The sequence below is a fragment of the Aquila chrysaetos genome, chromosome 17, assembly GCF_900496995.4.
Source record: "Aquila chrysaetos chrysaetos chromosome 17, bAquChr1.4, whole genome shotgun sequence".
Taxonomy (NCBI): domain Eukaryota; kingdom Metazoa; phylum Chordata; class Aves; order Accipitriformes; family Accipitridae; genus Aquila; species Aquila chrysaetos.
This window is the reverse complement of record NC_044020.1, coordinates 8579207-8604597: the sequence shown is the minus strand read 5'-3', so window position 1 is coordinate 8604597 and position 25391 is coordinate 8579207. Positions and strand designations below refer to the sequence as shown.

The following is a 25391-nucleotide window of genomic DNA, read 5'->3' as shown; positions in this document are numbered from 1 at the left end:
ATCTTCTGAAGTGACTGGCAACTTAAATATATTTGATTTTTTAATACAGTTTGAAATAGATGTGCAAAGTATCAGTAACACTGCACTGACAGACTTCTCTCTTCACCTTGCCCCTGCACGCCTGCTTCTCACTCTGCCTTTTCAGGCCGTGTCTAGTACTTGGCTTAAGACTCTTGGCAGCAGGAAGACAAGGGCACGATGCAGAGCAGGCAAACAGTAGTTTCACGAGCAGGATTTATTATGGCAGAAGGATGTAATGTTTCTCGCCCCAAATTAGCAGCACCGAGCTCTCCCGTGGCCTAGTGCCAGTTTTCGGTCAGGGCTTTCGGGGTGCCACTGGCTCGCTTTGCTCCCAACCCCCTCCCCGCCCGCAGCCGGCGCCACGTTGCCGTTACGTGTTCTCCTCTCCAGAGCAAGGCCCGTTTCCCGCCCCTGACTAAGCCAGCCCAACCGGCGCAGCCCAGGCCGGCAGCTGGGCGTCTCTGAGGGCCCCACCCCGTCAGGCGAGCGCTGCCGCTCCTCGGGGCTGACTGGGGCGAGGCGGCCTCCGAGGCCCGGCTGCCGGGCTCCGCCTGGGCCCGGTCCCCGCGGTGCGGGCCGGGTGCCCTTCCCCGGGCCGCGACCGAAGGCTCCGGCCCGCCGTTACGTCGCTGAGGCCGCGCGGCGGTAACGCCCGGCGCCCTCCCCCACCCGGCACGTTCCCGCCTGGACGTTCCCCTCCGCCAATCGGAGCCGCTGTTCGGCTGGGGGCGGGGCGGAGGGAAGGGGCGGAGCCGGCGCGCGCCTCAGCCGCCGCGCTGCCCGTTTGCCGCCCGGCCCGCGCTCCGTCCGCCCGCCCGGCCGGAAGGAAGTGTTCCCGGAAGTTCCGGTGCTGCCGCTGAGTGGGATAAACAGTAATGGCGGAGGCGGTGGCTCTGGGAACAACGGCGGGCGCCGCGGCGGCGGCGGCAGCGGCCCTGGGAACATCCGCCGTCGCGGGAGCGACGGCCGCGGCCTTCGACTTCGCAGCCGTGCCGCCACCCGTCGTGGGGCCGGGAGGAGGCGGCTGGACCAAGCAGGTCACTTGCAGGTACGCGCTGTCGGCAGCCGGGGGGTGGTGGTGGGGGGGGGGGGTGGCGGTCGCGGCCGTCCCCGTCCCCTTCCCCCCCTCCCGCGCGGCGGCGGCGGCCGTTTCCCTCAGCGCCGCTCCCTCAGTCCTCCCCTCCCCCCACGGTCACGTACGCGCGGCCGCAGCGCCCCCTTCCCCCCCCCCCCCCCCCCGGCCCGCCCCGCCCCGCCCGGCGCCCCGGGGGAGGCCTGCGGCAAACTGCGCAGCTGGCCGGGCCGGGCCGCGCCGCGCCCTGCGGCGGCTCCGGGCGGAAACCGGCCGCGGCGGCGGGACTTGTGGGGGATGTAGTGTGGCGGCGGCGGCGGCGGCCCATTGCCGGAAGTACCGGCTGGCGTCGAGCGCGCTGCGGGCCTAGTCTGCCAGAGCCGCGGGCGGGGGCGGCGCGGGCTGCGGCCTTTCTTCTGCCCTTGCCTTACGGGAGGGTGTTCCCTGCGGCTCCGCCGTGCAAATCGCGTGTGGCTACCGTCCCCTCGCCTTCCCGGAGGGGTCGGAAGCCTCGCTGGCTCCTTATGAGATGCCGTGGGCCACTTTTTATTGTGTGAAAATATGCCCGCAGTGGTCGGTGTGAAGGAGACTGTAGAAGGGAAGTCCTGTAACTGCGTTCCAGAAAATGCGATAAAGCAGGAAATACCAAATTGTTTTAAGTTCTTGTCCGTTTGAATCAAAATTTTAAAATGGAAACGAATTCGTGATTGATATAGCAAGAATTACTTATTAAACCAGAGAATAGGAATAAGTCATGATAGGCTGCAAAATGTGAGGAGTGCTGCTACTTGTGTTACGTTAAGATTCCGTATGCTGCGTCATTTTCTATTTGTATTTTCCTTTAAACTGTATTTCTGATAAATCTTTTATATGGGGTTATGCAAATCACACTGCATGTTGTAAAGCTTGCCAGATGGACTATTTTTAAATTTACACTGCTGCTCTGTTTGCAGGCTGAAAGGAATATAAAACAGTTTTGTGAATGTAGAAAGATGTTACTTTATATGAAAGCAAGTGGTAATCCAAGATTAGTATTAAGGAGCACCTGATCCTTTTTTTCAATGATTATTTTTATTTTTTTATTTAAATAAAATCGTAAATTACGTTTAACCTGAGTATGCTTCTGAGCAAATACTTTTCAAGTCACTTGGAAGCAAAAAGGAACATCCCTTGGGCAGAAAGGGAAGAGGCTATAGATCTTGATGTGAGCTCCGTCTCTCTTCTGCATATTTTTCCGTTTGTGCCAATTGCAGATTGAAATAGTAGTATAAGAACCGTTGCTTGGCTTTCACAGGGATCTTCCTTGCTCTGTCTCTCTTTTGTGCTGTTAAGTATACCCTGCAGTATTTAACGCGTTCCTGTTAACTGTTGATCACTGTTTATTTTGGTTAATGCACTGTTAACGTGTCTATTTGAGAAGCGCTGTTTCTCAGCTCTCTCCCAGTACTTCTGCATACAAAGAGTCTTGCCTATGAATAACCGGGTTAATATTTGATGCATGGCAGTTAAACGTAGGCCAGTGACGAGGAAATGACCGGGTGTGATGCTTAGCTCGGCTTTTGAGTGAGCTGCAAGGGTATAGGTTAGTGCTCCCTCTATGCAGATTGCCTCGTAATTTCTGAAAATCGAAAGGCTCAATTAGGTGAAATGGATTGGGGAGATCTCTCTCTTCCCCCCCCCCCCTTCTCTGTTCTCAGGTAACAGGCACAATAAATCAATTTATTGAAGGCGGTGACTGCTGTAGTACAGAAGCAGTCAAGTTCATCAGTGTCATGCAGTGCAGTGAGTCTGTCTAACGAGCATATTTATTTACGAACACAGGACTAGTGGGAAGTTAAAGCTACTTTTTTGTAAGGGTTAATGTGCTTTAATGTGAGCTTAAACAACGAGATCTGGGCTTTAGACCTAATGAACCTCTCCATTCTTTGTTCTTTTTGACAAGTCCTCCTAGTTATCCCATTGCTTGCTTGCTTATTGTTTATTTTTACTAGGCCATTCAAGTTGTAGACAGAGCAGCTTTCCTCAGACTTGAAAGTGAAATTAACAGTTCTGACTTGAGCTTCTGGGGATGTGTGATAAGAATTTTGTTTTTCTAAGTTTGGTTGCAATAGGATGTATTCCTATTCAAGAAAATAATATTTCATACTATTAAATCTTGTTTTACCTTCGTAAATGAGCTTGAGGTTTTAACTGTGAGATGAAGGGGTTGAATTTTGAAATGCAGGGTTTTAATGTGATAGGTAGAGCAGTTTCTGTTTTGAGTAACAGCACAATTCTATTTGTTTATAGGCTTTATTTACTTGAATCTTCATATGGGTGACAGTAAATGCTGCCTGAAAAACTTCTGGGAGATAGTAGTCCCTTCAGTATAAAGACTTAGCACTTCATGGCTGGTGAAGGAATACTGCTGTTTTATCAGAACTGATAGTTTTAGAATTGGTAAATAAGTTCTTGCTGCTCCTTCAAATACCTGATATGATAAATTGGTTGGTTAATGAGTTTTATTATGCCAGTGTGATATCCTTGGGATGGATAATTGATACCTCAGAGTGAGAGACACAATGACTAAGATGAAGGACTTTGATTTCTCCCAGACATCTAGTCTTGCAGATGTTACCCTTCTGCTTTTCTTGCATCTAAATTTCAGAAGTCTCAGGGTGAAATGTAGGAATTCATCATGTTCCTTAAGAGATGATAAAAAATAATTTTCATACGTTGCTTCTATGGTTTAGCAGTATTCAATGCTTTTGTGGTGTGTAATAATGTATAATCTTTTAGTCTGGAATAAACAGCAGGGGAATAAAACTGTAACTCTTAACTACTTTTTATTTAATATTCTGATCCTTTTGTTACTGATATGTTTGAAATAAGAAAAAGAATGGTGGTCCTTGCCAAGTTTCTCTGTCCTTCCAGGTTCAGATGGATACGTAGTTTTATTGAGAAGTAGTATAACCAACATTGTTTTCCAAAGACTTGACACTGTTAGCTCCAGATGCTTGTGTTTTCCAGATGTCATGCAATAATAGTTCAGGTCATCAAGTTGATGTAAATAGATTACATTTCATTTGTTTGTTTAATAACTGAACATAAATAAAACCCTTAGCAACTAATTTGTGTATTTTGAGAGTTGTCTGTGTGTTTGTATCTTTGCTGCTCTTTCAGAAAAGAAAGACTTAGCAGTCTTTCAATGTGAGGAATCTGAATCCGTGAAGTATGCCTCCTTCATTCAGTGGAGCACTAATGATAAGGTGTGGAGTGCAAACTTCTTAACAGCCTGCTTGTATTGCCCTTTTCTTAGCTGCTCTGTTCTGGATTCCCCACTAGCTTTGTGCTGAAGGAGGTTATGGAGAAGAAGGGACAAGGAGATAAATGCTATTAAGACCTACTTTTTTTTCTTTTCCTTTTTCTTAAGGTTACTAACTCATGTAGAATTTCATCAGCCGCTCACGTGGCTGAATGCCCGTGTGCTGTGCTAGAACAGGGTGCCTGGCCTCTTCTCTGGGAATTGTCAATCTCTGTATGGCACCTGAAGAAGCTAATGACTGCAGTTGGCTATTATCCTCAGGTTCCCTGTCTGCCAGTCATGGCAATGTCTCAATTTTTGAAGGAGGCCTGTTGCTGGGTGTGACATTCTAATTCAGCAAAACCAGTAGTTAAATAAACAAAGTGGGGTTACCTGAAAGCAGAATTAAGTGGCCTTGAAGTAGAGAACAAACCACACCTGAATAAGCAAACCCATTGCAAGCTTCAAAAGCTATGAAAAGAAGTATTGCATATTGATTTCACTAATAGGATTACAGGGGTAAAGACTTGATATGTAGAAGTACTAGCTTCTTTCAGATGCTTCCATGTTCAGGATTTTAGACTGCAGTTATATGTGTTTAACACTGCAGTGTCCTTTTGATAAAGGCATTGCACATTCTTTTTCTGTAGCTTATGGAAAGTAATAGAAGTAATATTATTCTAGCAATGGAAAACAATCTTCAGTAGATTATTATACTTTAAAGCATCTTGGAAATCAAGGTCGTTGAAACCTGGATAAACTTGAAAATTTTAAGTATTCTAGTAAATCTCTTGTAGCACTTGTAACATCTGACCTCTCTCCAGTGGTTGGAATTCCAGGGAGTTGGAGACGTGATTAGCTTTATGGCCTTGGGCAAGTGTTTCTTCTATACAGTTCCAAAAAATGCCCACTGGATCTTGTCTACAACTTGAGACTTTTGGATGTGCAAAGCCTGATTTCTGTGACTTTAAGTACCCTGTGAAAATCAGGGTGTGCTATTTTGATCAAGGCATCTGTAACTAGACATGAGTTGAAATGTTTTTCAGTGATAAAATGCCAGTGCAGGCAACTGCTACTTCTGTGTGGTTGTTCTGTGTGTTGGGATCGCTCATGTTTTGTACAGTCATGCAGTGAACTGAACTGGGGAGTTGATCTGGGTTTGGACCCCGATGAGTTCTCTGGTCTGGTTCCCCATGCAGCCTCACCAAACTATGCTAGTATATCTGAATAGGGAAGATGGAGAGGGTTGCTGTCAGAGTAAGTGCTTTTTTGGATGACAGCATCATAGATGCTCAGAGAAAATCCAGCTACATACCTGTCTTGATCCAGTTTTACTTTTTCAGATGAAATTTAATGTATTGTTTGGGTACTTGACAGAATGCAAATTTCGGATATCTTTCTACATGTCACTGAGTGAGGCAGGTAACTCATGTATTTCTCAGTTTTTAGGGATCCTTTTTTCCTGTAACCAGAAACAAGAGGCTGGTATTGCTGTTGTGTAAAGCTACAGTTAAATTAAATACTCTGTGTGTGTAAAGATATTCTCCAACAGAAGTTTTGTTACCTTTCACCAAAAGTAATGCACTGTTTATTTTTTTACATTACCAAAGCATATTTTAGCCAAACGCAGCAATTTCATGTGTGAAATGTTAAATTCTTTGTGACCTAAAAGTAAAAAACCCTACCTCTTGTTGGCGTGGGGGGAGTTGGTATAATCCTTAGAGAAACACATTTTTCTCTCCTCCCACCCCAGCCTTCTTTTTCAAATGAGGCAGAGCTTGCTGTGTAGGATTGCAGGCCTTTAAAAGTAACGTGTGAATTAAATTGAGCTTATGAGTGTTTCAGGTTTGTTTTTTTTCCCCTTATAGCCTACCATCTTAATGTAATAAATGGTGACAACTTTCAGAATTATGTAGAATCTGTATTTGCAGAGGATTTTCTAACATAAGCTGGGAAAGAAGGAATGGGACTTGGAGCCCTATTTCCTCTGTCTAACAAGCAGTGGGAGAGCCCGATTTTGAGGCTTACGTGTTCAGGGTAAGTTATGTTGACCAAGTACTTCCTGATGAAAGTCCTCACTTCAGGCTAGTGCCTTTCTCTTAGTCGCTTATTTCAGCCATAGTGGTGTCCCAAGGCTTTGTTGGCTTAAGTAGCAGCGTGGCTGCGCAGTGGGGCTGAACAGTGATCTGATCTAGATTAAAAATAACGATGGGGGCAGCAAAAGGAATGTCAGGTTACATCTGAAGCTCTGTTCCCTGATCTGAGTCAGCAAGTGGCTATGAAATTGCATGCCCCAGCAGGTGGGGGAAGCAATGCTGTGTGGAAATAAGCAAAGGGTGGAGATAACAGTTGTTAACAAGAACAAACGTTTAACAACCCAAATTGTTTTTTACCCTATTGGTGTGTGACTCTCGCTTCTTAAAAGCAAGCCAGAAATTCCAGTTATGTTCTGGTTCCACGAGTTCGTGGGTTGTTAATTTTTTTGGCTTTGAGGTGGGTTTGTTTGTGGGTGGGTTGTGGTAGTGTGTTGGGGGGGGTGTGGGTGGTGGGTTTTTGGTGGTGGGGTTTTTTTTTCTGCTTTTTTTTTTTTTGTTCATGGTAGAGAGTGCTGTTTATGGAGTGTGGGGTTTTTTGTTTTGTTTTTGTCACATCCTATTCCTGGTGTGTGCTGGCATAGCTGATTGTGCAGTCACCTGGCAAACCTGACTAGGGTACTTGTCTCTCTGGGGAGAATATCTTGCAGAGCCTCATCTTGGTCTTATACCACTTTTATATAGGACCACATTTCTTGCCTGGTTACTCTGCAGCTACAGTGTACAGACAGGTGATTGTTTTGAGTGTGAATTGCAGCCTGATGGCAAGTGTCAGATGGTGGTTTATAAAACCGCTTTAGTTTGGGGGGGGGGGGTTTGTTGGGCTTTTTTTTTTTTTTGTTCTTAGTACTTTGAATATACCACTGGTTTTGCACATGGAGGGTTATCAGCCCTCTTAAGACTTGCCTCAGGTTTTAATAGATCCCTAGTACTGGGTTACAAATGTAGGTCTGCTTATGTCATTTGGTGAATTGTTCACTTCGATTTATCTGACATCTTAAAAATACAGCAAAGTACCTATGCAGAAGTTCATGCAATTCAATGAGTTGACACCTTTTAAGTCTAGGAATATTGACTTGAACGTGCTGTTTTGTGAAGAGCTATCCTAATCTTAGTTTGGGCTGCTGAAAGATGATCCTTCTGTCTCTTGTGCTGGCTGTACTGCTGTGTGGCTGCACAGTCAGCTGGTCGGAGGACCTGGTTCTTCTGGCTGTGTAGGTGTGGTAGTACCAATGCGGAAGTGTGTAACAGGACAAGGGCAGGACTGCCCCTTTCAGCAGCAGGATAGGTTTAGAAGGGTATAATCTGCATCTCAATCTTCCCTGAAGTGGTGTTTTATAGGCAAGTGAAGAATTTGTATGAGACCTCAATCCTGACAAATTTTTATTGTTTACCAGGTCCTGATATTTCCAATGAGTTCAGAGTTTGCAACTTACTTGGTATCTGGGGCCACTGCTTCTCTTTGTAAACTGAAGTGTTGGTAAACATGTTGATGGATTCAGTTTTTACTTAGTGGTTAGTTTTGTTTTGGTGTGGTTTTTTTGGTGGTTTTTTTTTTTTGTTTGTTTCCCTTGGCTAGTACTTCTATGTTGATTGGGAAAGATGTACTTAAACTTGTATTTTCAATTGTAGTTTTGATGTGAGCATATTGAGTCTGAGTAGTTACAGTACTTTAAAGAAGCTTGTGTCTTCTAGGTTTAAATTTCAACTAAATGGAAAATCACTGTTCAGTTTTCTTGAATAGCTGAATTTGAGGATGCTCAATTAAACTCGTGTTATTTGACATGCTGAAATTCAGTAAACTGCCCTCAAAAGCTTTGAAACTCCACTCAATTCTTCCAATATAGGCAGCACAGTACTGAAGCAGGGTGCTTCTACTGAATATTTGGCTCCTATGGCAAAAACTAATGTGTATGTTTTGTCAAATGCAGTTATCCATCATAAACATGTTTTGCATTCTTGGAGAGGAAATTACTTTTGATTGAACTATTTACAAATTCAAAATAGATTTAAGCCCTCAGGAAAATTGTTTAGGGTGTGGCTGATTTTGGTTTTTGGATTCAGTGGTAGGCTTCTCTAAGGTTTTTGTTGGTGTCAGAACACAGGAGCTACAAGTAAATTTTGTCGCCATCTACTTTGTCCAAGACTCTTCCTTCTCTCTGTCATAGCCCAGGATAAAGTTTGCTTCGCACGTTTTTTTTCAGGCATTTGTAAGCGTAAGTCCCTAAATGTGCAGTACAGTTCACTGAAACAGTTAAGGCTTCATCTTCTCTCAGATGTAATTTGTATGTTTATACTGGGACATGGTCCCATGAGTTGTTAGTGGTGTTCTTAATTCAGCATAGCTTGATTTATAGAATAATTTGTCATCCAGATACTTTGTTTACAGCCTCAGTGCCTCTCCTTAATTCACAGTAATCTTCTGTCTTGCAGATATTTCATGCATGGAGTTTGCAAGGAAGGAGACAACTGTCGCTACTCCCATGACCTCTCCACTAGTCAGTCTGCCATGGTGTGCAGGTATTATCAGCGAGGATGCTGTGCTTACGGAGATCGTTGCAGGTAAAGAAATGCATTTGACCATCTCGTAGGGGAGTAATTCACTCTAAGTCCTTGAGTAGAGAGCTCACAGAAGGACAATAAATCTTAAAGTGTTTTCCTCTTTCGCGGCAACTTCAGAAATCTGTGAAAATAGCTTCTTTTCACAAACTGCCTTCTCTTGCTAAATACTATGGTGTTTGCTTTGCTATGGAAATAAATAGCAAAGGCAAGGCGAGAAGACAACTGGTAAAAATGCTAGTTGTCAGGGTGTGGGGGATTTTTTGTTTGTTTGTTAATAACAAGAGTATATAAATTAATTGAAATCTGAGACTACATTCAAACTAGCTGAACTGATGTAACTGAGTTACATTTGCTGAGTGGTCATAAAAGCCTGAACAGGTAAGAGAGAGAGAGAGAGAGATATATATTTTTTTTATTTTTATTTTTTATTTTTCCCCTGATTGTATGTGTCTCTTCAGGAATTGCTACTCTGACACTTGAACTGCCAGTTTGGAAAAGTAACTTGAGTGTAGTCATGTAGGTTCTAAAATACTGCCTGTACAAAATGGCCCTACATTATGAAAACATAATATGACTTAACCTATACCCCTGAAATTATTAAAAAGAAGTGTGAAGAAAGGAAACGGGTGTTTTCCCAGTGTAGGAAAGCTTTACAAAGGCTTAGGGATGTTTGCATCATCTTAAGTTCACTTTATTAAAATTTATCAGGAGTTTTAACATTCTCTCTTGTTGCAGCTCTAATGCATGATTAAATATTTGCATGATGACTTCATATGGTAGTTCATAGTTAGCTTTATTTTCATGTTTAATATATGGTTACTATGTATAAGAAAGATAACAAAAATAAGCCTCTCTGTAGCCTTGTATGTGCCAATGTTGCTTTCTTGACCATGTAGATCAGTGGTCCCCAAACTTTTGATCACGTACCCCATCAGTGAAAAATTTTTGAGCAGCCCCCCAATGTATATATATTTATAGATTATATATATATCTACTACTGTACTAATACATTATGTACAATATAAAACATACAACAAAAATCAGAATTTCAAGAAGGATGTAATAAAGATGAAATAAACAATGCTTTATAAATATTTTATTAAGTCCAAAACAATTTTTGCTCTCACTAGAAGCATTATTAGTAACAATATTTTTTTACTGACACTAATGTTGATTGAATATGCTTCATTATTTTTTGAAATCTTAGTTTAACATTTTGTAATATGGCGATTTGAAGGTCTTGTTCTAAGTTCAGTTTATTTCAGTACTTAGTTTTAATGGCTGTCATAGCTGAAAAAGATCTTTCACAAAGATATGTAGATCCAAAAGGAAGAAGTGTTTTGTTGGCTGTGCTTACTAAGGCGTGATACCCATTTTTCAATCCCATCTACCAATTGTGCAAAGATTTTTTGTTAAAATTTGATTAGTAAATTTCCATCTTTGCTTGATGTCAATCAGCTGTTCTTGCAGACTAATTGGAAGGTGTTACATTTTTATATTTTTAACAAATGGGTCCAAAACCCACTGAAACTCTTTGTTTGGAAGATTTTTTTTAAACATGTTAGAGAATTCTGTTTCCAGGTTTTTTAAGTGTACAAGCTATTAGAGTTTTTTATATTTGACACGCATCATTTTTGGCAACAAAATTGCATAATGGTGGAAATGTTTCAGAACAGCCATTTTCAAAATGTTGTCTCCATGCCTCAAGTTTCTTTCAAAAAGCAGTTACTTGTTCTTAAAGCATTGTCTTTACCTTGAAGGGACAGATTGAGTGTGTTTATTTTTTTGAGAATATTTGCTAGGTAGCATACTACTGACAGCAACTTGTCATCACAGAGGTGGTCAGCAAATTTGGAACTCTTGTCTCTTTGTGAAAGAAAAATGCGTAACTCATCTTTGGCAACTTTTAAGTGCTTTACCACGAGATAACCAGCAAACCTCTGTGTACAGAAGACTTTCATGGTTGCTCTCTATCTCATAACAAAGTGTTGTAAAGATTGGCCTATTTAAAGGTCTTGGTTTTTTAAAAATTAACTATATTGATGACACTCTGTAGCACTTTGTGCACTTCTGGCTCCATCTTTGCTGCAATATCTTTCCTGTGAACCATGCAGTAAATGAATTTCTGGTGTGGTGCTATCTCTGTAACCTTACCCTGGAACCTTTTTTTTTTTTTTTTTTTTGTTGTTGTAGTCAAAGCAGCAGCTCCATCAGTGGTTACACTTGGTTACAGTTTTTCCATAGAACATTGTTTTTATTAAAGTAGTAACTTACTGTTGAGAGTCCATCTCCTCCAGTACATCTTTTTTTTTTTTTTTTTTTTAATTAAAGAAGTCATTTGTTGAGAATGTATCTCTTCTGGTACATCTTTTCTTCAGTGGCTCACAAAGTAGTTCTTCATGTATTTCATTATTTAAACAGAATGTAGCAAATATCATAAGTGGAGACTTGTTAGAAATACCTGTACTTTCATCCAACTGTACAGCAAACTTCCCACACTGCGAAATTTGTTCTAATGCTTGTTTCTTCACATCTTCAGCAGTGTTTTCTACGTGTTTCCCAACAGTATATGCTGACAAAGGACTGTGTTTTACTTTGTTACCATATTGTTTTCCATGCATTATTTCAGTCATTTTTACCACAGCAGGAAGAACAAGTGGTCCAATGGTATGTAGCTTTTTGTCTTTTATTATTATATAAGAAGCCTCAAAAGAGGCTTCTAAACATTTATTGTGAAGTTTTGTAAAGTACTAGGTTGAGTATCGCATGACTTGAAACATCTCTGAAAAAATTGTAGAGATTTGTCTTCATGTTCTGGATCTTTAGATTTTAAATGTCGTGCTAACTGTGATGGCTTCATACCACAATAGACACTGAGGGCAAGGTTCACCATTAATAATAGTGGATGTAAATCCATATTTCAAGTAGTCGTCTCGGTAATCTCGATTTATTTATTCCTCCCTGCCACGTTCTTTCAGATCTGATTAGGCTGGCATTGTCTTTACCTTGTAATGAAGAGCTCGTAGTAGGAGTAGGAGAAGTGTTAGTTCTGACATTTCCTTGTTGTTTGCTTGTGCCCACATTATCAGTGTTGTCATCAGTCCACAGCTTATTTCCAGGAATCTTTTTAAGCCACTTGTTTGTTTTGCCAGTTAATTTAGGTAAAAAAAGATAATATAATCTGTCAGTCCATTTAATTGGGCACAAACAAACTGCAATGTGTTGAAATATTCTGAAAGTGAGTGAACAAGTGAGGGTGCCACTGTCAACCCCGCTGCGTGGTGGAACACCCGCTCCTCCTTCAGGACACCTCGCACATACCTTATGTGGGACCCTCTGACATACAGACCGAATGAGGACACCGCTGTCAATCTGTGTGTTAAATATTAGTAAAACTTAATTCTTGGGGTTTTTTTTTAGAAAAAAGAAATATGACAAGAAGTTCTAGTATTTTCTTCCTGCACCCCAGTGGATTGTCTTGCGCACCCCTTAGGGTGCATGCATACCACTTGGAGACCACTGGTGTAGAGGTCTGAAGTTTTGACTTTTAAATTTGTGCTTCATAGCTTCCTTAGGAGTTCAAAGCTGACATTTGGTTGGGAGCATCTCTTTAATATGCAAGAACCGTGAGACTTTGTTGTTTTCAGTCTGACGCAAGGTAAATGAATCACAGTCGCTTAAAAGTTTTGTATGATCTCCAAAAATTCCCTCCCTTTATTCTTGAAATTAGTCGGCAAATATCTAAGACTTCGAAGGTACACCTGTAATTTATTTTCCCATGTAGTCTACTAGTTGCTGGAAGACAGATTTTTGAGGGAAATGGTGCTTTCCTGTTGCTAGTGGGATCAAAGGTAGGGCTCAAAGTGTTCCAAGCATCATTTTCCACAGTAAGTTGAAAGAGGCATTAGAAATAAGTAAAATTCAACATAAAATCTGAATGAGGCAAGATACTCAGATACAGAAAAGTATCACTTATTTTGGTGGGGATCTCTGGAGCCATGCTGAAGGCAGAGCCAGCCTAGGTCAGGTTGCCCAAAGGTATTGTCCAGTCACGTTCTGATTATCTGCAAGGATGAAGATCATGCAGCCTCTCTGGGCAGCCATTCCAGTGTTTGACTACCCTCACAGTGAATTTTTTTCCTAACACCTAATTGTAACTTCTCATTTTGGACTTTTGTCTACTGGCTGTCATTGTTGCACCTTTGACAAGACTCTGGCTGCATCTTTCGTGTGGCTTCCTACGAGGTAGTTGAAGACAGCGATATCTGCCCCTAGTCTTCTCTTTTTAAAGCTGAATGAACTAATTTATTTCATTCAGTAATACTGCACATGCATAATAGGTATGTGACCAATTTTGGACATAATTGAAGTTCATTCTATGTAAGTTAAGTAAAAATTGTGCATGCTGCTCAGTTTCCCCAAAAGTCATGGATTACCTTCTGTTTCCTTAAGCAGTGCTGACATTACAGAAGTGGAAGCGCGTTTCTATAAAGGGTCATTAGTGGCTTTCTCTTTCAAGCCATTTCTAGGTCCTCCTTCAGAATAGTGTGTTTACATATTAATCAGTTTATTTCCAATACCTTGGGCTGCTTTATGGAGGTATCTTTTTGTGAAGAGTTGACATGATGTGTCTTAACTGTTTAGATATGAACATACCAAGCCACTGAAAGAGGAAGAAGTGACTGATGTGAATCCAGATGCAGAAGTTTATCCCTCAGTATCCTCAGACTTCGCATCACTCCCTGAAACGGTTGAAGAAATTATTGCTGAGATAGAAGATGAAAATATAGATCTGGCAGCTGCTGGAGTAGGTGCTGAAGACTGGGTGAATGCTGTAGAGTTTGTCCCTGGGCAGCCATACTGTGGACGTGGTAAGCTGATCATGGGATAACAGTAAATTTCTGTCATGGGTCAAGAATTTATATGTAGTCCGTTTATTTTAATGCTTTTGGGTTTGTTGAGTACAGCTAATCATATTTATTTATCACTTCATGTGATCTGTCCTTAACTTACGTTTAAATTTTCTGATGTGAATAGTCGGACCATACCATGTCAGTTACTACTGCTGTCCTGATGTTCTGAAAGCAGGTATGCTTAAAGACAGTCTCTGCATAACTGGCTCCTTCTTGTTGTGGCTCTGAATGACTTGGAGAATCTCCTTCTTTGAAGTTTAGTTTGCATATGTGATGGGAGAAGAAAATACTGGCGATGCAATTAATATCACTACTCTGGAAAGATAATCTGCTGCCTTTGTTTTGGGTTTTTTTTGCAGTCTCTTAAAGGTTTTTTCGGTGGAGGTACGGATTACTGTAGAATGAATGGAAGCCTAATGCTTGCTTTCATGAATCCCATGGCAATTCAGACCAGAAGCTGAAAATCATTTATTCTAGTTGCCTTTCTGAGACTTGACTTTCTGTTACTGGGACAGGTCATGTTGAGAGTGAGATTGAAGAAGCTTATCGTATGGACCAGACTGTTTAAGTAGCATACTTGTCATCTGCTTTCCCTGCAGAAAGATAGCCCAAGGACTTAAAATTTAAGTGAAAAGTAGGCTGAAGGTGTTTACTTTAGCATAATTTCTAATATTTGGCTCTCTAAAACTGAAGGCTTATGGCCATGAGTACTCAAATAATTGTTTGAATCCAAAATAGATACCTTGCATCCAGAAAATTTTGAAGTTGTCATACAGTGCTCAGATTATACTTTTTGTCTCCACAGCACTACTCAGATTCTCAGATCTGAAAAGAGAATTACCTTCTCAATGTTACAGGGTGCTGCTGGAGCCTGCTCTGATTTGATTTGAGGAAGGGTGAAGAGAAAAGGAATGGTCAAGTGACATTAACATTTTGGTAGTGTTGTTGAGAAGTTTTGATTATGGAATTGTTTGGTGAATCTGTGACTTGGGTATAGTCCAAAGGAATGAAAACTTGTCTTCTACCTGTTAATATGTCACCTTACTGTCATAAAAGATGCAGCTTCTGTGTTTGAGATAGAGGATCCCCTTTTTAAAATACTTGAATCAGAATAGAATAATTTAGATTGGAAGGGACCTCTAGATTTCATCTAGTTAATTTCCTGCTCAAAAGGAGGGTCTGCTATGTCAGGTTGCCAGGGGCTTTGTTTAGTTCAGTCTCTATCCTCAGACATGTTCAAAATGCCATAACATTTCGGCAGCTTTTGCAGTGTTTAACTTCTTCCACAAGGAAAAACTCTTTCCTAGTATGTGATTGGATTTTTCCCTGCCTCGGCTTGCCTTCTGTCTCTTGTCCTGTGCACACCTGAGAAGAGTTTGGCTTTGTGTTGTTTGTTGGTTTTGGGGTTTTTTTTTTCCTTTTCCATTAAGTAGTTGAAGATAGCAATAAGATCGCTTCTTAAGCTGAACTAGCCCAGTTTCTCAGTCTCTCTTCATGGGCTTCAGCCTCCTTAATGTCTGGGTGGCCCTCCACTGGAAGCATTTCGTTGCTAGTTTGAACAGCCAGAGATCTTTTAAATACACCTACTCCTTACAGGAGAGGTGGTGCTTTCTCCTAAATTCCTGAAGCGTAAGAGCATTTCATTATACCTTTAACTCATTTAGTTTTACTGAAGCAGTTCCTTTTTCTAGGGGGTCAGGCTTATTTTTCGTGGAAACTTGTGGCTGCCACAGATTAAGTTAAGTAACATTCTCTTCTCTGAATCTTGTTTGAAGTTCTCTGTTTTGTATCCTTTGAAATTTGATGTATTTTAATGTACAAACATACTCGGCTGTTTCTGTTCTGAACGGCGCTACATGATGCTAATTCCCATGGTGACTTCTTAAAAGCTGCATTTTAAAACTTTATTTTTCTGGAGCTGTTGTCTTTATTAAGCTATAAAAAATGAAGAACCTTGCTGTAGTGATCACGAACATGTGTGCCCGGTTCCATGGTATACGCTTTAAAGCCTTACAGATTATTCTTATCAAATGCCTGGAGAAATGTACAGGTACTTGGAAATTTTAAAATGGATCCTATTTCTCAAGATCAGCTAGAAGCCTGTGTGTTTTAAATTGTCTTAAAAATGCTGAAGATTCAGGGTTAGCAGCTTAACCATGTGTAGCTTGGGCTATAATGCTCATCTTTTACTATGAGACAAGACATTCTGCTAATGCAGATGATTCTCTGATTTGGGACTAGACCTGATATCTTGAAGATGACCTCAAGGCCTAACAAAGAAAATAGTGGTGATTCTTCAGATATTCACTTGTTTGATCTACAGCTGCACCACACTTCTGTATGTGTTTTGCTGCTACTGCTGCTAGATGTTCTGGAATAATTGAGGGAGAGTGGAAAGGCAGAAATATAGGAAACGCTCTGAATTGGGTGGCTGTTTCCTGCTGCTACAAGATGAATGTATTTGATGCTACAAAGTGTGTCCTGGAGTGAAAGCAGGTGGTGTGTGAATTGAAGGTAATGAACTAGTTTTTTCACTTGTATGAATTTAACCCTGTTGACTGTGAAATGGCAGTGAGAAGATAGGGATTGGGTCCACCTACTGGAGAATAGTGGTTTTGAAAACAGCAGAGAGAATTGTAGAGAGTGAATGTTGCTCTATGAGGGATGTTTGATTCGGAACTACTGAGGCAATGATGTCTTGTGAGTTTCTCTAATTTTGCTTTCAAAGAGGTAGCAAAACTGTAGCAGATACAGTGCAGTAGATACAGGAGATATGCATGCAGGGCTTTAGGTTATGGAAGCTAAGATATTCAGAAGTGAAAATACTAATTAATTTTTATTTCATAGAAATACAACTCTTGCGGAGGGGAAGTGCTGGGACAGCACAGGAGACTGGGACTGGAAAACTAATGTCACTTTTAGCACGTTTTTCCCTCTCCAACCCTCTCATAATGTAGAAGTACCCAGAGCCATTATTAAAGACTGACCTTCATAGATCTGTATCTTCTTGTCTAGATGTCTAGTCACTAAGAACTGGTTGTACTTTTTTGTGCAAGCATGGTATTGTGGACTGGGCTGGAATTTAGTAGCTGTACTGTGCTTGTTGACATAAGTAGTTGTTGGTGGTGGCTTGTTTGTTTAAAGTAACAACTCTATACATGTTTTGTGCCAAGATGTGAAGTTCTGCTCTCTCTTTGCATGGACCAGCATAATAAATAAATGGGTTTCTAAGTAAGTCTCTGGAGGGGTAAGACTTCAAAGTCTTTATTCTCAAAGAACCTCAAGTAATAGATTGGTTTTTGGGTTTTTGGTTTGGTTTGGTTTTTTTAAACAAATAAAACCCTTTTGAATAAAATTTTGCCAAAAGATATGCTTGAGAGGAGTGCAGGTGACTGGAAATTTTTTCTGTTAAGAGGAGCTTCAAATGTGCCTCTTCTTTCAAAGAATGCATTTTCCAGGGATATAGGATTGCCTTAAGTAAAGATCATCTTCCCAGCCCCATTAAAAGAAGTACTTTATCACTTGATTCCTTTGAAACTCAGCTGCATTTGTCTGTCTAATAGGCTTCTGCCCATTCATGCCATGATCTACTAAACTCTTCTTCCTCAGTAAGGGTCAAACAAGATGTCAGAAGTCATGTGAAGCAACGAGGTAAAAAAATCTGTAACAACATTAACTAGAAAAAACACTGGCAAAAATGACAGTCGAGGGAGTAGAAACTGACTGGTAGTTGTGTTTTTTGTTACTTCTTTTGGAAGTGGAGACCATGGATTTCAAAAGGAGGGGTGGGGGTGGAAATTTCCATTAATAAATACAAATTTTCATATTATGTTCAGCTACTCAGAAGAGTAGGTAGAGCCTAGTATATGGTTACTTGTTACTTTTCTTGGTGCCAGTTTACTAGAACTCATGGGGAAGAAGGGATAATGAAGCTTTTTTGGTTGGAAATCTCTTACTGAAAAATGAGCAGGTTGACAGTTGACTTGCTACACTGTCACTCACTTGCTTTTGAAAAGTATGTTTCTAGCAAACAGACTGATCCAAGATCAGTGTGAGTGACGTCTCAAGTCAGAGATGGTTCAAGAAGCAGACTTGAACTTACTTTGAGAGCCAATATTTTCCTATGCTAATCTTCAATATTTGCTTATGCCCCAAAACTGTGAGCTCTGAGGGACCTGCTTTTTCTTTGCATGTCCAGAATCTAACAGGCTGATACATGCTTATTGTATCTCTTTGCTCCATGGGGATGAAAACTGTGTGAGCGCGCAGCCTCTGATTCTTTTTGAGAAGGAGTCTGTCCTTTACTTTTACGGATCCAAGTATGCCTTTGATAGTTTTTGCTTACTTCTCCAAATCTAGTGCTCAAATGGCTTATGAAAGTTACACTTTCTTATAGCCTAGATGACTTTTTACTATTGTAACAGCTACTGGTTATGTAAACGAAGTCCAGTTGCTGTTCTTCCTGGTGTTTATTCTGAATATAGTAATGCTTTCTTGTCCTCCTGTGTTTGTTATGTATTCAGTTTCAAACCGACTGCTTTTGTCTTATAACTTAGCTTATCCTCCTACTTATGTAATTATCTCAAAAGGCTGTTTGGCTTGTGGTTACACAGACAAGCATATGTTCAAGAGGTACAGGGAGAAGTGTTAGGCAGCAGCTGTCTAAATGGGGAAGAGAAATGATACAGATTTCAGTTCAGTTTAGAATTAGGTAAGGGAATTTACTTAAGGATTTTGCAAAACTGATGGCTAGCTTAGAATGCAATGAAAATATTCTGAATTTCAGTTCCTTAAAGCTAGGTTTACATGTCAGACTGACACCAGATATCTGTTTAGGATAGGCTTTTTGGCAAATACCTAGAATCAAGTTAGTTTGGTGAGAGGTGTGGACCCAGCTTTTGTGTCTGTCATGGAGATGCATGGGAGTCTAGAAGTGAAAGTCTGTTGTCCAGGCTGAACAACAACATGCTAATTAACCTGCACATAAGGAACTGCTGGTGTGGTGTTTCCATACTGGTGTTTTGTTATGCTGGATATACCTTTATTGCTTCAGCTGTGTAACTTCTGGGAAAAAGCCTGTTAACTTTAGCTGATGTGAAATTGATTCTCAAAGCAGTGATAGATTTGTAACCATATTTAACTGTTGCTGAACCAGTTTTTATGAAAATGTACTTAAGCTGCTGAGGACTAGCAAGATTTTTTCCAGTGCAGACTTAGGCTGTAAACGGATCTGAATCTGGCCACTGAAACCTTGATAGCTTTAGTCTTGTCTGGGTTGAAGGATGAAGAAATTGGTCATGCTTTCTTGAGTGGAAAAATAACTGTTAGTTCAGGTTGAGGGTATGTGAAACTTGGACTGAAATGAACCTTGGTTGTTTTTATTATTCTCTTTGGATAACTTGAGCAGGGTTACCCAAAGATTACTTTGCATTAAAACAGTGTATTCTTGCTCCCAGTGCTCTCAGTCTGAATTTATTGCTTACTGTCCTTAATTTTGTTTCCAGCTGCTCCTTCCTGCATTGAAGCACCCTTGCAGGAAATGGTGATTGAGGAAGAATATGAAAAGCAGCCAGTAGATGTGGAGATAAAGAAGGAGCTGTGCCCCTATGCTGCAGTAGGAGAATGTCGTTACGGAGAAAACTGCGTGTATATTCATGGGGATGTGTGTGATATGTGTGGACTGCAGGTCTTGCATCCAATTGATGCTGCACAGAGATCCGAGCACATAAAGGTAAGCAAACAACTGTGGTGTTAAACAGCTCTAAGTTATTGCTTCCTAGCTCCCCACAATCAGTTGTCACTAGTTTCCTTTCATTTGAAGGTGCATGCAGGTCAGGCAGTGAATGAAATTCCTGTTGTAAACTGGACTGTTTCCTGTCAGGGCCATATTTAAAAGCAGCTGGGTTTCCTTATCTGTGCTGGGAGAGCAGTCTGCTTAAAGATACTAAAGCTCTGTTCTTTGCCTAGTAAAACTGGATGGTATTTTAGATTGCCTTTCTCATGTTTAAAAGCAATGTCTGAAGAAAGGAATTTGAATTCTGTATTGATTGTTCCCCTCCATCTGAGCAAGTTTGTTTTTTGGATAAAGATTTTTCAGCTTAATCATACTCCATTCATTATGCAAAACAGCAGAGTAAAACTGAGCTTGAAAACCTGCTTAGAGTTCACCAGGTGACCAGTTGTCTCTGGAGTCGTTTTCTTTGTCTCTCCTTTTCAGTCTTGCATTGAAGCTCACGAGAAGGACATGGAGCTTTCATTTGCCGTCCAGCGTAGTAAAGACATGGTGTGCGGGATATGCATGGAGGTGGTGTATGAAAAAGCTAATCCTAGTGAGCGCCGCTTTGGGATCCTCTCCAACTGCAGCCACACTTACTGTCTCAAGTGCATCCGCAAGTGGAGGAGTGCTAAACAATTTGAGAGCAAGATTATAAAGTGAGGCACTTTCCCATTTCGATTGTGCTTTGTTACTGTGGAAGAACTTAGTAACTTGTGACAACTTGCAACAGACTTCCAGATGCAGACTGCACAGAGACTGCATTAAATGCATACTAACTTTAGTTTGGAAGTGAAATAATTGTTAGGGATAACATGTACACTCTGATTTGGTTAATATGGATTAAGTTTGCAAAACTCAATTAATGGTAGAAAATAACTTTCATTTATTTAGTAGCATGTTGTCCAGTGGTTACTGTTTGTGTCTTGGACACCCAGCCAGGAATCAGAAAACAGATTAACCAGTTCAGAATGTATGCTTCTTAATTCATTACCGCCCTAGTTCATTAATCAGTTGACAAAACATTTTTCCATTTAAAGGCTGTTCTAAAAAAACAAAGTTCCAATCAAATAAATACAGAAATCAAACGAAAATAAATTTATTTAATTGTAAAGAAAAAGGAGTCTGTGTGAAGTGTTTTTTCAAGCTTTTCTGAGACAAGCTGACCAGCTGCCATTGCCATTGAGTTCTTGGAGAGTTTAGGTTATCTTCATGTGTAAGAGAGAGTCTAGATTGAAAAGCTCATACAGCAAGTGTGTGGGTACAGTACATCTTTAAAGATGGATATATATGCCATGACTTGTAATTTAGGAGAGCGAGCGCCCTGTAATGTGGAATTTTGCAGCACAGTCTGTTCATTCCCCAGGTCCTGCCCTGAATGTCGGATCACATCTAACTTTGTCATTCCAAGTGAGTACTGGGTGGAGGAGAAGGAAGAGAAGCAGAAACTCATTCAGAAATACAAGGAGGCAATGAGGTATGAGCACTGCAGCCTTTTGTCAAGTTGAGACTGCAGAGATAAAGGCACACCTGGAGAAGAAGGGTGTTGATGTAAAGCCCTCTCACACCTCCTTTCCACCACCACGTGTGGAGTGCGTCCTTGCCTATCTGCCCACAGATGCATGCAACCACACAGTCGCAAAGCTATTCCTATGTTCTTTGACCTCAATCTTTCCCTTCTATAAGCAAAACGCTGGTGGTGTAGCCATAAGGTAGTACAAGCTTGTGCACTGCGAGCCATCAGCGTCCCTATGCATGCATCGACCCACACACATTGTGTAATACATCATTTCTGCGCGTCGGTGTTATACTGACAAAATACCTTCAGCTCCAAATGGTACCTGAGATCATTTTGGACTACAGGTAAATGCAATTCTGAAGTCTGGTTGGGGTCTGCTGTGAGTAAGGGTTGCGATATTTTCCTTTCCAGCAACAAGCCATGCAGGTATTTTGATGAAGGCCGTGGGAGCTGTCCATTTGGAGGGAACTGTTTTTACAAACATGCGTATCCTGACGGCCGCCGAGAGGAGCCACAGAGACCCAAAGTGGGAACATCAAGTAGATACCGGGTCAGTGCTGCTGTTTTTTGTCCTCTCTATACAGAGAGAGTGCAAGAGAGGTGTGTGTTAATTCAGCTGCTTTGAGAAGAGGACAGGGAAATGTTGACACTGGGTTTTTTTTTTTGTTTTGTTTTGTTTTTTTTTTACTTCTGATAGACCTTTGTAATGGTGAATTTGAAGGAGGCTGTAGTCTAAAGTTTGTGAATGCTGGAGGCCAAGATGGAAAGAGTGAATTTTAAAAACTTTCCTAGTACACCAACATACTGAAGTAGAAATGTTGGGTAGCATTAATAGGGGTGTGTAAGGATAAATTCTACTGGAGGTCAGTGTCTCCTTGAAAGAGAAACATGGTTTCTTGCATGTCAGGCAGTATGCTGGGGGCTGAACCTTGTCAGCCTCTGAGAAGACTCCTACCTTGTACCGCTTGGTCACCTGGGGAAATGTTTGTGTTCCACTTGCAGGCCCAGCGGAGGAATCGGTTCTGGGAGTTCATTGAGGAGCGAGAGAATGGTGATCCATTTGAGACCGACGAGGATGAGGTGGTGACCTTTGAGCTTGGTGAGATGTTGCTTATGCTGTTGGCAGCAGGAGGTGACGATGAGCTAACGGATTCCGAGGATGAGTGGGACTTGTTTCATGATGAGCTGGAAGATTACTATGACTTGGATCTATAGCACCTGTCAGTGGAGTGTGGACTGTCATCTTGGCTTCAGGCAGTAGCTATTACCTGTGGTGTTGTGGCAGTGCCTGTGTTTCTCCTAGGCAGGCCAATCAATTCCAGGTGCTGTTGTAATAACTTTTACCCAGGGTCTGTCTCTTCCCATCCCCTCCCACCCCAGGAGTGTTGTTTTTCCTCTGTTTAAACAAATAACAAGAAATAAATCTTTAAAATGTTAGTTTTTGTAAAAATGAATTTAACTGTCAAACAGTTAGCTTAGGTTTGTTGCTTCATCTGTGTACCCAACAGAGTTCACCCAGTTCCAGGGTTAAAGTGTTTACAGGACTTCCACACTCATTTTGAAGAGCCCAGATACAAAAATGAGCAGTGGCCATGCAGTGGGGATGTAAATTGGCTGATGGCCTTTCTTCTGTCTTTGTACCAATATTTCTGACTTGAGGCCAGATACAAATACTCTTTCTGGCATCAGCTCTGTTCCAGCCCCCTCATGTACACATCTTCATTTGTGATTTTGGTCTCTTGTTTACTTGCACATTACTATTACTACTGTGTAACCAGAACCAGGTGTGAACGTTCTGGGTTTTTACTGTGTTTAGCATGAAAGGAAAATGTCTTTGTGAAAGGAGAACTCTCTATGTGTATATACAGATAAATGTAGAGTTGGACCTCAAGGATGGGGAGACTCTGTGTAAGTTAAAAATAACAAAACCATCTTTCATCCCCTCTTGGTGCATGAAGTCTAGCCTCCAATTGGACATGAAACTGGTTTAGTGGTCTCAGCCCAGTCTGTGGCAGTGATCTTAACTATCGCTTAACTTAATAGATGGCACTCCCTAATACACCAGCTCTCTTTCATGGGTATGATTAGGGTTGTCCAGGAGCAGAAATCCAGTTAGCCAAGGTGGGGTCAGAGGAATACCAGAGAGGCCCCTTTAGCTTTTTTGCTCTGTAAGTTTTAGAACTTGGTGTAACCACTTAAGCCGTGAGCTTCACTAGGGAATTGTTCTGCCTGTCAGCTGGTTTGAGGTACACGTGCCTCTCAGCATCTGAGTTGGGCAGGTTGCCTGGTAAAGCTGTTCAGTTTATGTGCGTTACTGCTTACAAAGGCAGTCATGCAGTTTCTGGCTGTAATTTGCATTGAGAAATTACTTTGCCACCAAAGCCCCAGCACAGGAATTTTAACCTTGCATTACATTATTGCTGTTTTTTATTGACTCGTGGATGCCCCGTGATCTGTTCTCCTGCTGCTCTTGTCCCCTAGACTGCCTCTCCTTTCACTTTTAAATGGAATGAGAAATTGTTCTGAGGTCTATAACGTATTGTTTTGCAGCTGCCTTTTGTAAGAAGCACTTTTCCCAAATAAAAAAAAATCAAAAAAATTAAACAAGAAGTCTGTCTGTTCTTTTAAGTTTGAAGCTTCTGTGTTTCAGCTTGATTGATTATTTTTGTGTGTGTTTCTGTAAGTATAAAGGCATTTATGTCACTTATTCTTAACTCCTGCAGAATCGTTTCACACTAATACGGAATTTTAACTTGGTTATAACCTTTCCAGCAAAGAGCCTGTAACGTAAGGAACACATTCTGAACAGACAGCTGAGACAATTGAACTGTTGAAGGAATATATGGGGCCATTAGTGGGAACAGACGTGGTTTGCTTTCTCAGAAGTAAGTTGTGCACTATGGTATTAATTTTATTTGTTCAGGACAAAGTCAGTTGCAGTACATATTGTATTGATAGTTTCCTGTCATAATGCTGTTTGGATGGCAAGTCCAAGCATTGCTACAGGCCACTTCCTGAGAATCGACATGCTTCTTTAAGCCTGTGTGTTTAGAAGGAGGCATTCTTCTGCAGAAAAATTTGGCAGTAAACTACTAGAAACATTCAGATGCTGAGGGATATGTCTATGAAAAGTTTAACTGAACAGTCTAAACCCATCTTTGGGTTGGTTTGGTTGGTTTTTTTCCAGAGGCAAGTAGCAGAGGGAGAAAAGGCTTTGAATGTAACTTGCGCAAATGACATTTAAAACTGACAGGGAGAAACAGAAAAAATGAAAAGCTTTGAAGTAGAGCTAGCTTTTTCTCCCCTACACAGTGAACATAAGTTGTTAATATCTTATTGGAAGGTTGCATTCAAACATAAGTTTCACAAAGATGTGTTCTGGTAAGATGGAAAAAGGTAATAAATTTGCCAGCCAGAGCATGTGCATCAGGTTTCCTTCATAAGGGGTCATAAATGGCACGCTTTACTTTTTGTGGGGGTGTACATGTGGCACAATGGTGGATGCTGCTGCTTCTAAACCTACTTCTGTATGTGTTACAGGGGAAGCTGAGAATACGCAAGTAAGTGACTTGCTTTGGTGGAGGCTGTTCTGTCTAGCTACAAAGTGACTGATGTATTCAAGTGTGACAAGTAGTTTCTGTTGATCTCTTGCTTTGAAGCCTGGTGTGGTTCTTGTTCTGTAAGTTAAAGAACTGCATGTATTTGTCATCAAGCAGTACTGCTGTGTGTCACTTGCTGGTGGTAGGCCTGTTTCTAAGCTTGCTGTTGAACTATGATTTCCACATCCCCCACCCCAAACTGGAATGACTGAAAAGAGTAGGGCCTTTGAAATGAGTGAAGTATGTTAGTAGGCTGCTATGTTTTTCCTCTGTAAGAACAGGAATAAATTCAGTAATTTAAATTTAAAAATATGGGGGGTGATGACTTAGGCTGTGCTACATTTTCTTTAAGCAAATACTCAAGTTACAGAAACTGAAGAGGCCAATGAGAGTAGTGTCAGGATGAAAAAGGTATAAAGACTCCATAAACTTCCACCAGCAAAATCTTTTTTTCTGAAGACTATTGTTTTGAAATTGACACATGCTCTCACTTTAAGTGCCTTGGCTTTACTCCCTATGCAAGAATATATACATATGGTTTGATATAAAATTTTGC

The 25391-nt window shown here is 41.1% G+C and overlaps 1 protein-coding gene across 1 annotated transcript; it reads left to right on the top strand.

Moving 5' to 3' along the window:
- The first annotated feature begins 804 nt into the window (after nucleotides 1–804).
- MKRN1 (makorin ring finger protein 1) lies at nucleotides 805–23840 on the top strand. Its single transcript, XM_030040494.2, has 8 exons — nucleotides 805–1069; nucleotides 8903–9031; nucleotides 13676–13902; nucleotides 19449–19675; nucleotides 20162–20376; nucleotides 21084–21194; nucleotides 21648–21786; nucleotides 22239–23840. Exons 1-8 carry the CDS (start codon nucleotides 897–899, stop codon nucleotides 22449–22451), a joined length of 1434 nt encoding a protein of 477 aa, XP_029896354.1. The 5' UTR covers nucleotides 805–896; the 3' UTR covers nucleotides 22452–23840.
- The last annotated feature ends 1551 nt before the right edge of the window (nucleotides 23841–25391 follow it).

Coding starts and splice junctions, on each gene's coding strand:
- MKRN1 (XM_030040494.2), top strand. CDS start 897: ATGGCGGAGGCGGTGGCTCTGGGAACAACGGCGGGCGCCGCGGCGGCG. Junction 20,377..21,083: donor TTTGAGAGCAAGATTATAAA/GTGAGGCACTTT, acceptor TTCATTCCCCAG/GTCCTGCCCTGAATGTCGGA. Junction 21,195..21,647: donor AAATACAAGGAGGCAATGAG/GTATGAGCACTG, acceptor TTTCCTTTCCAG/CAACAAGCCATGCAGGTATT.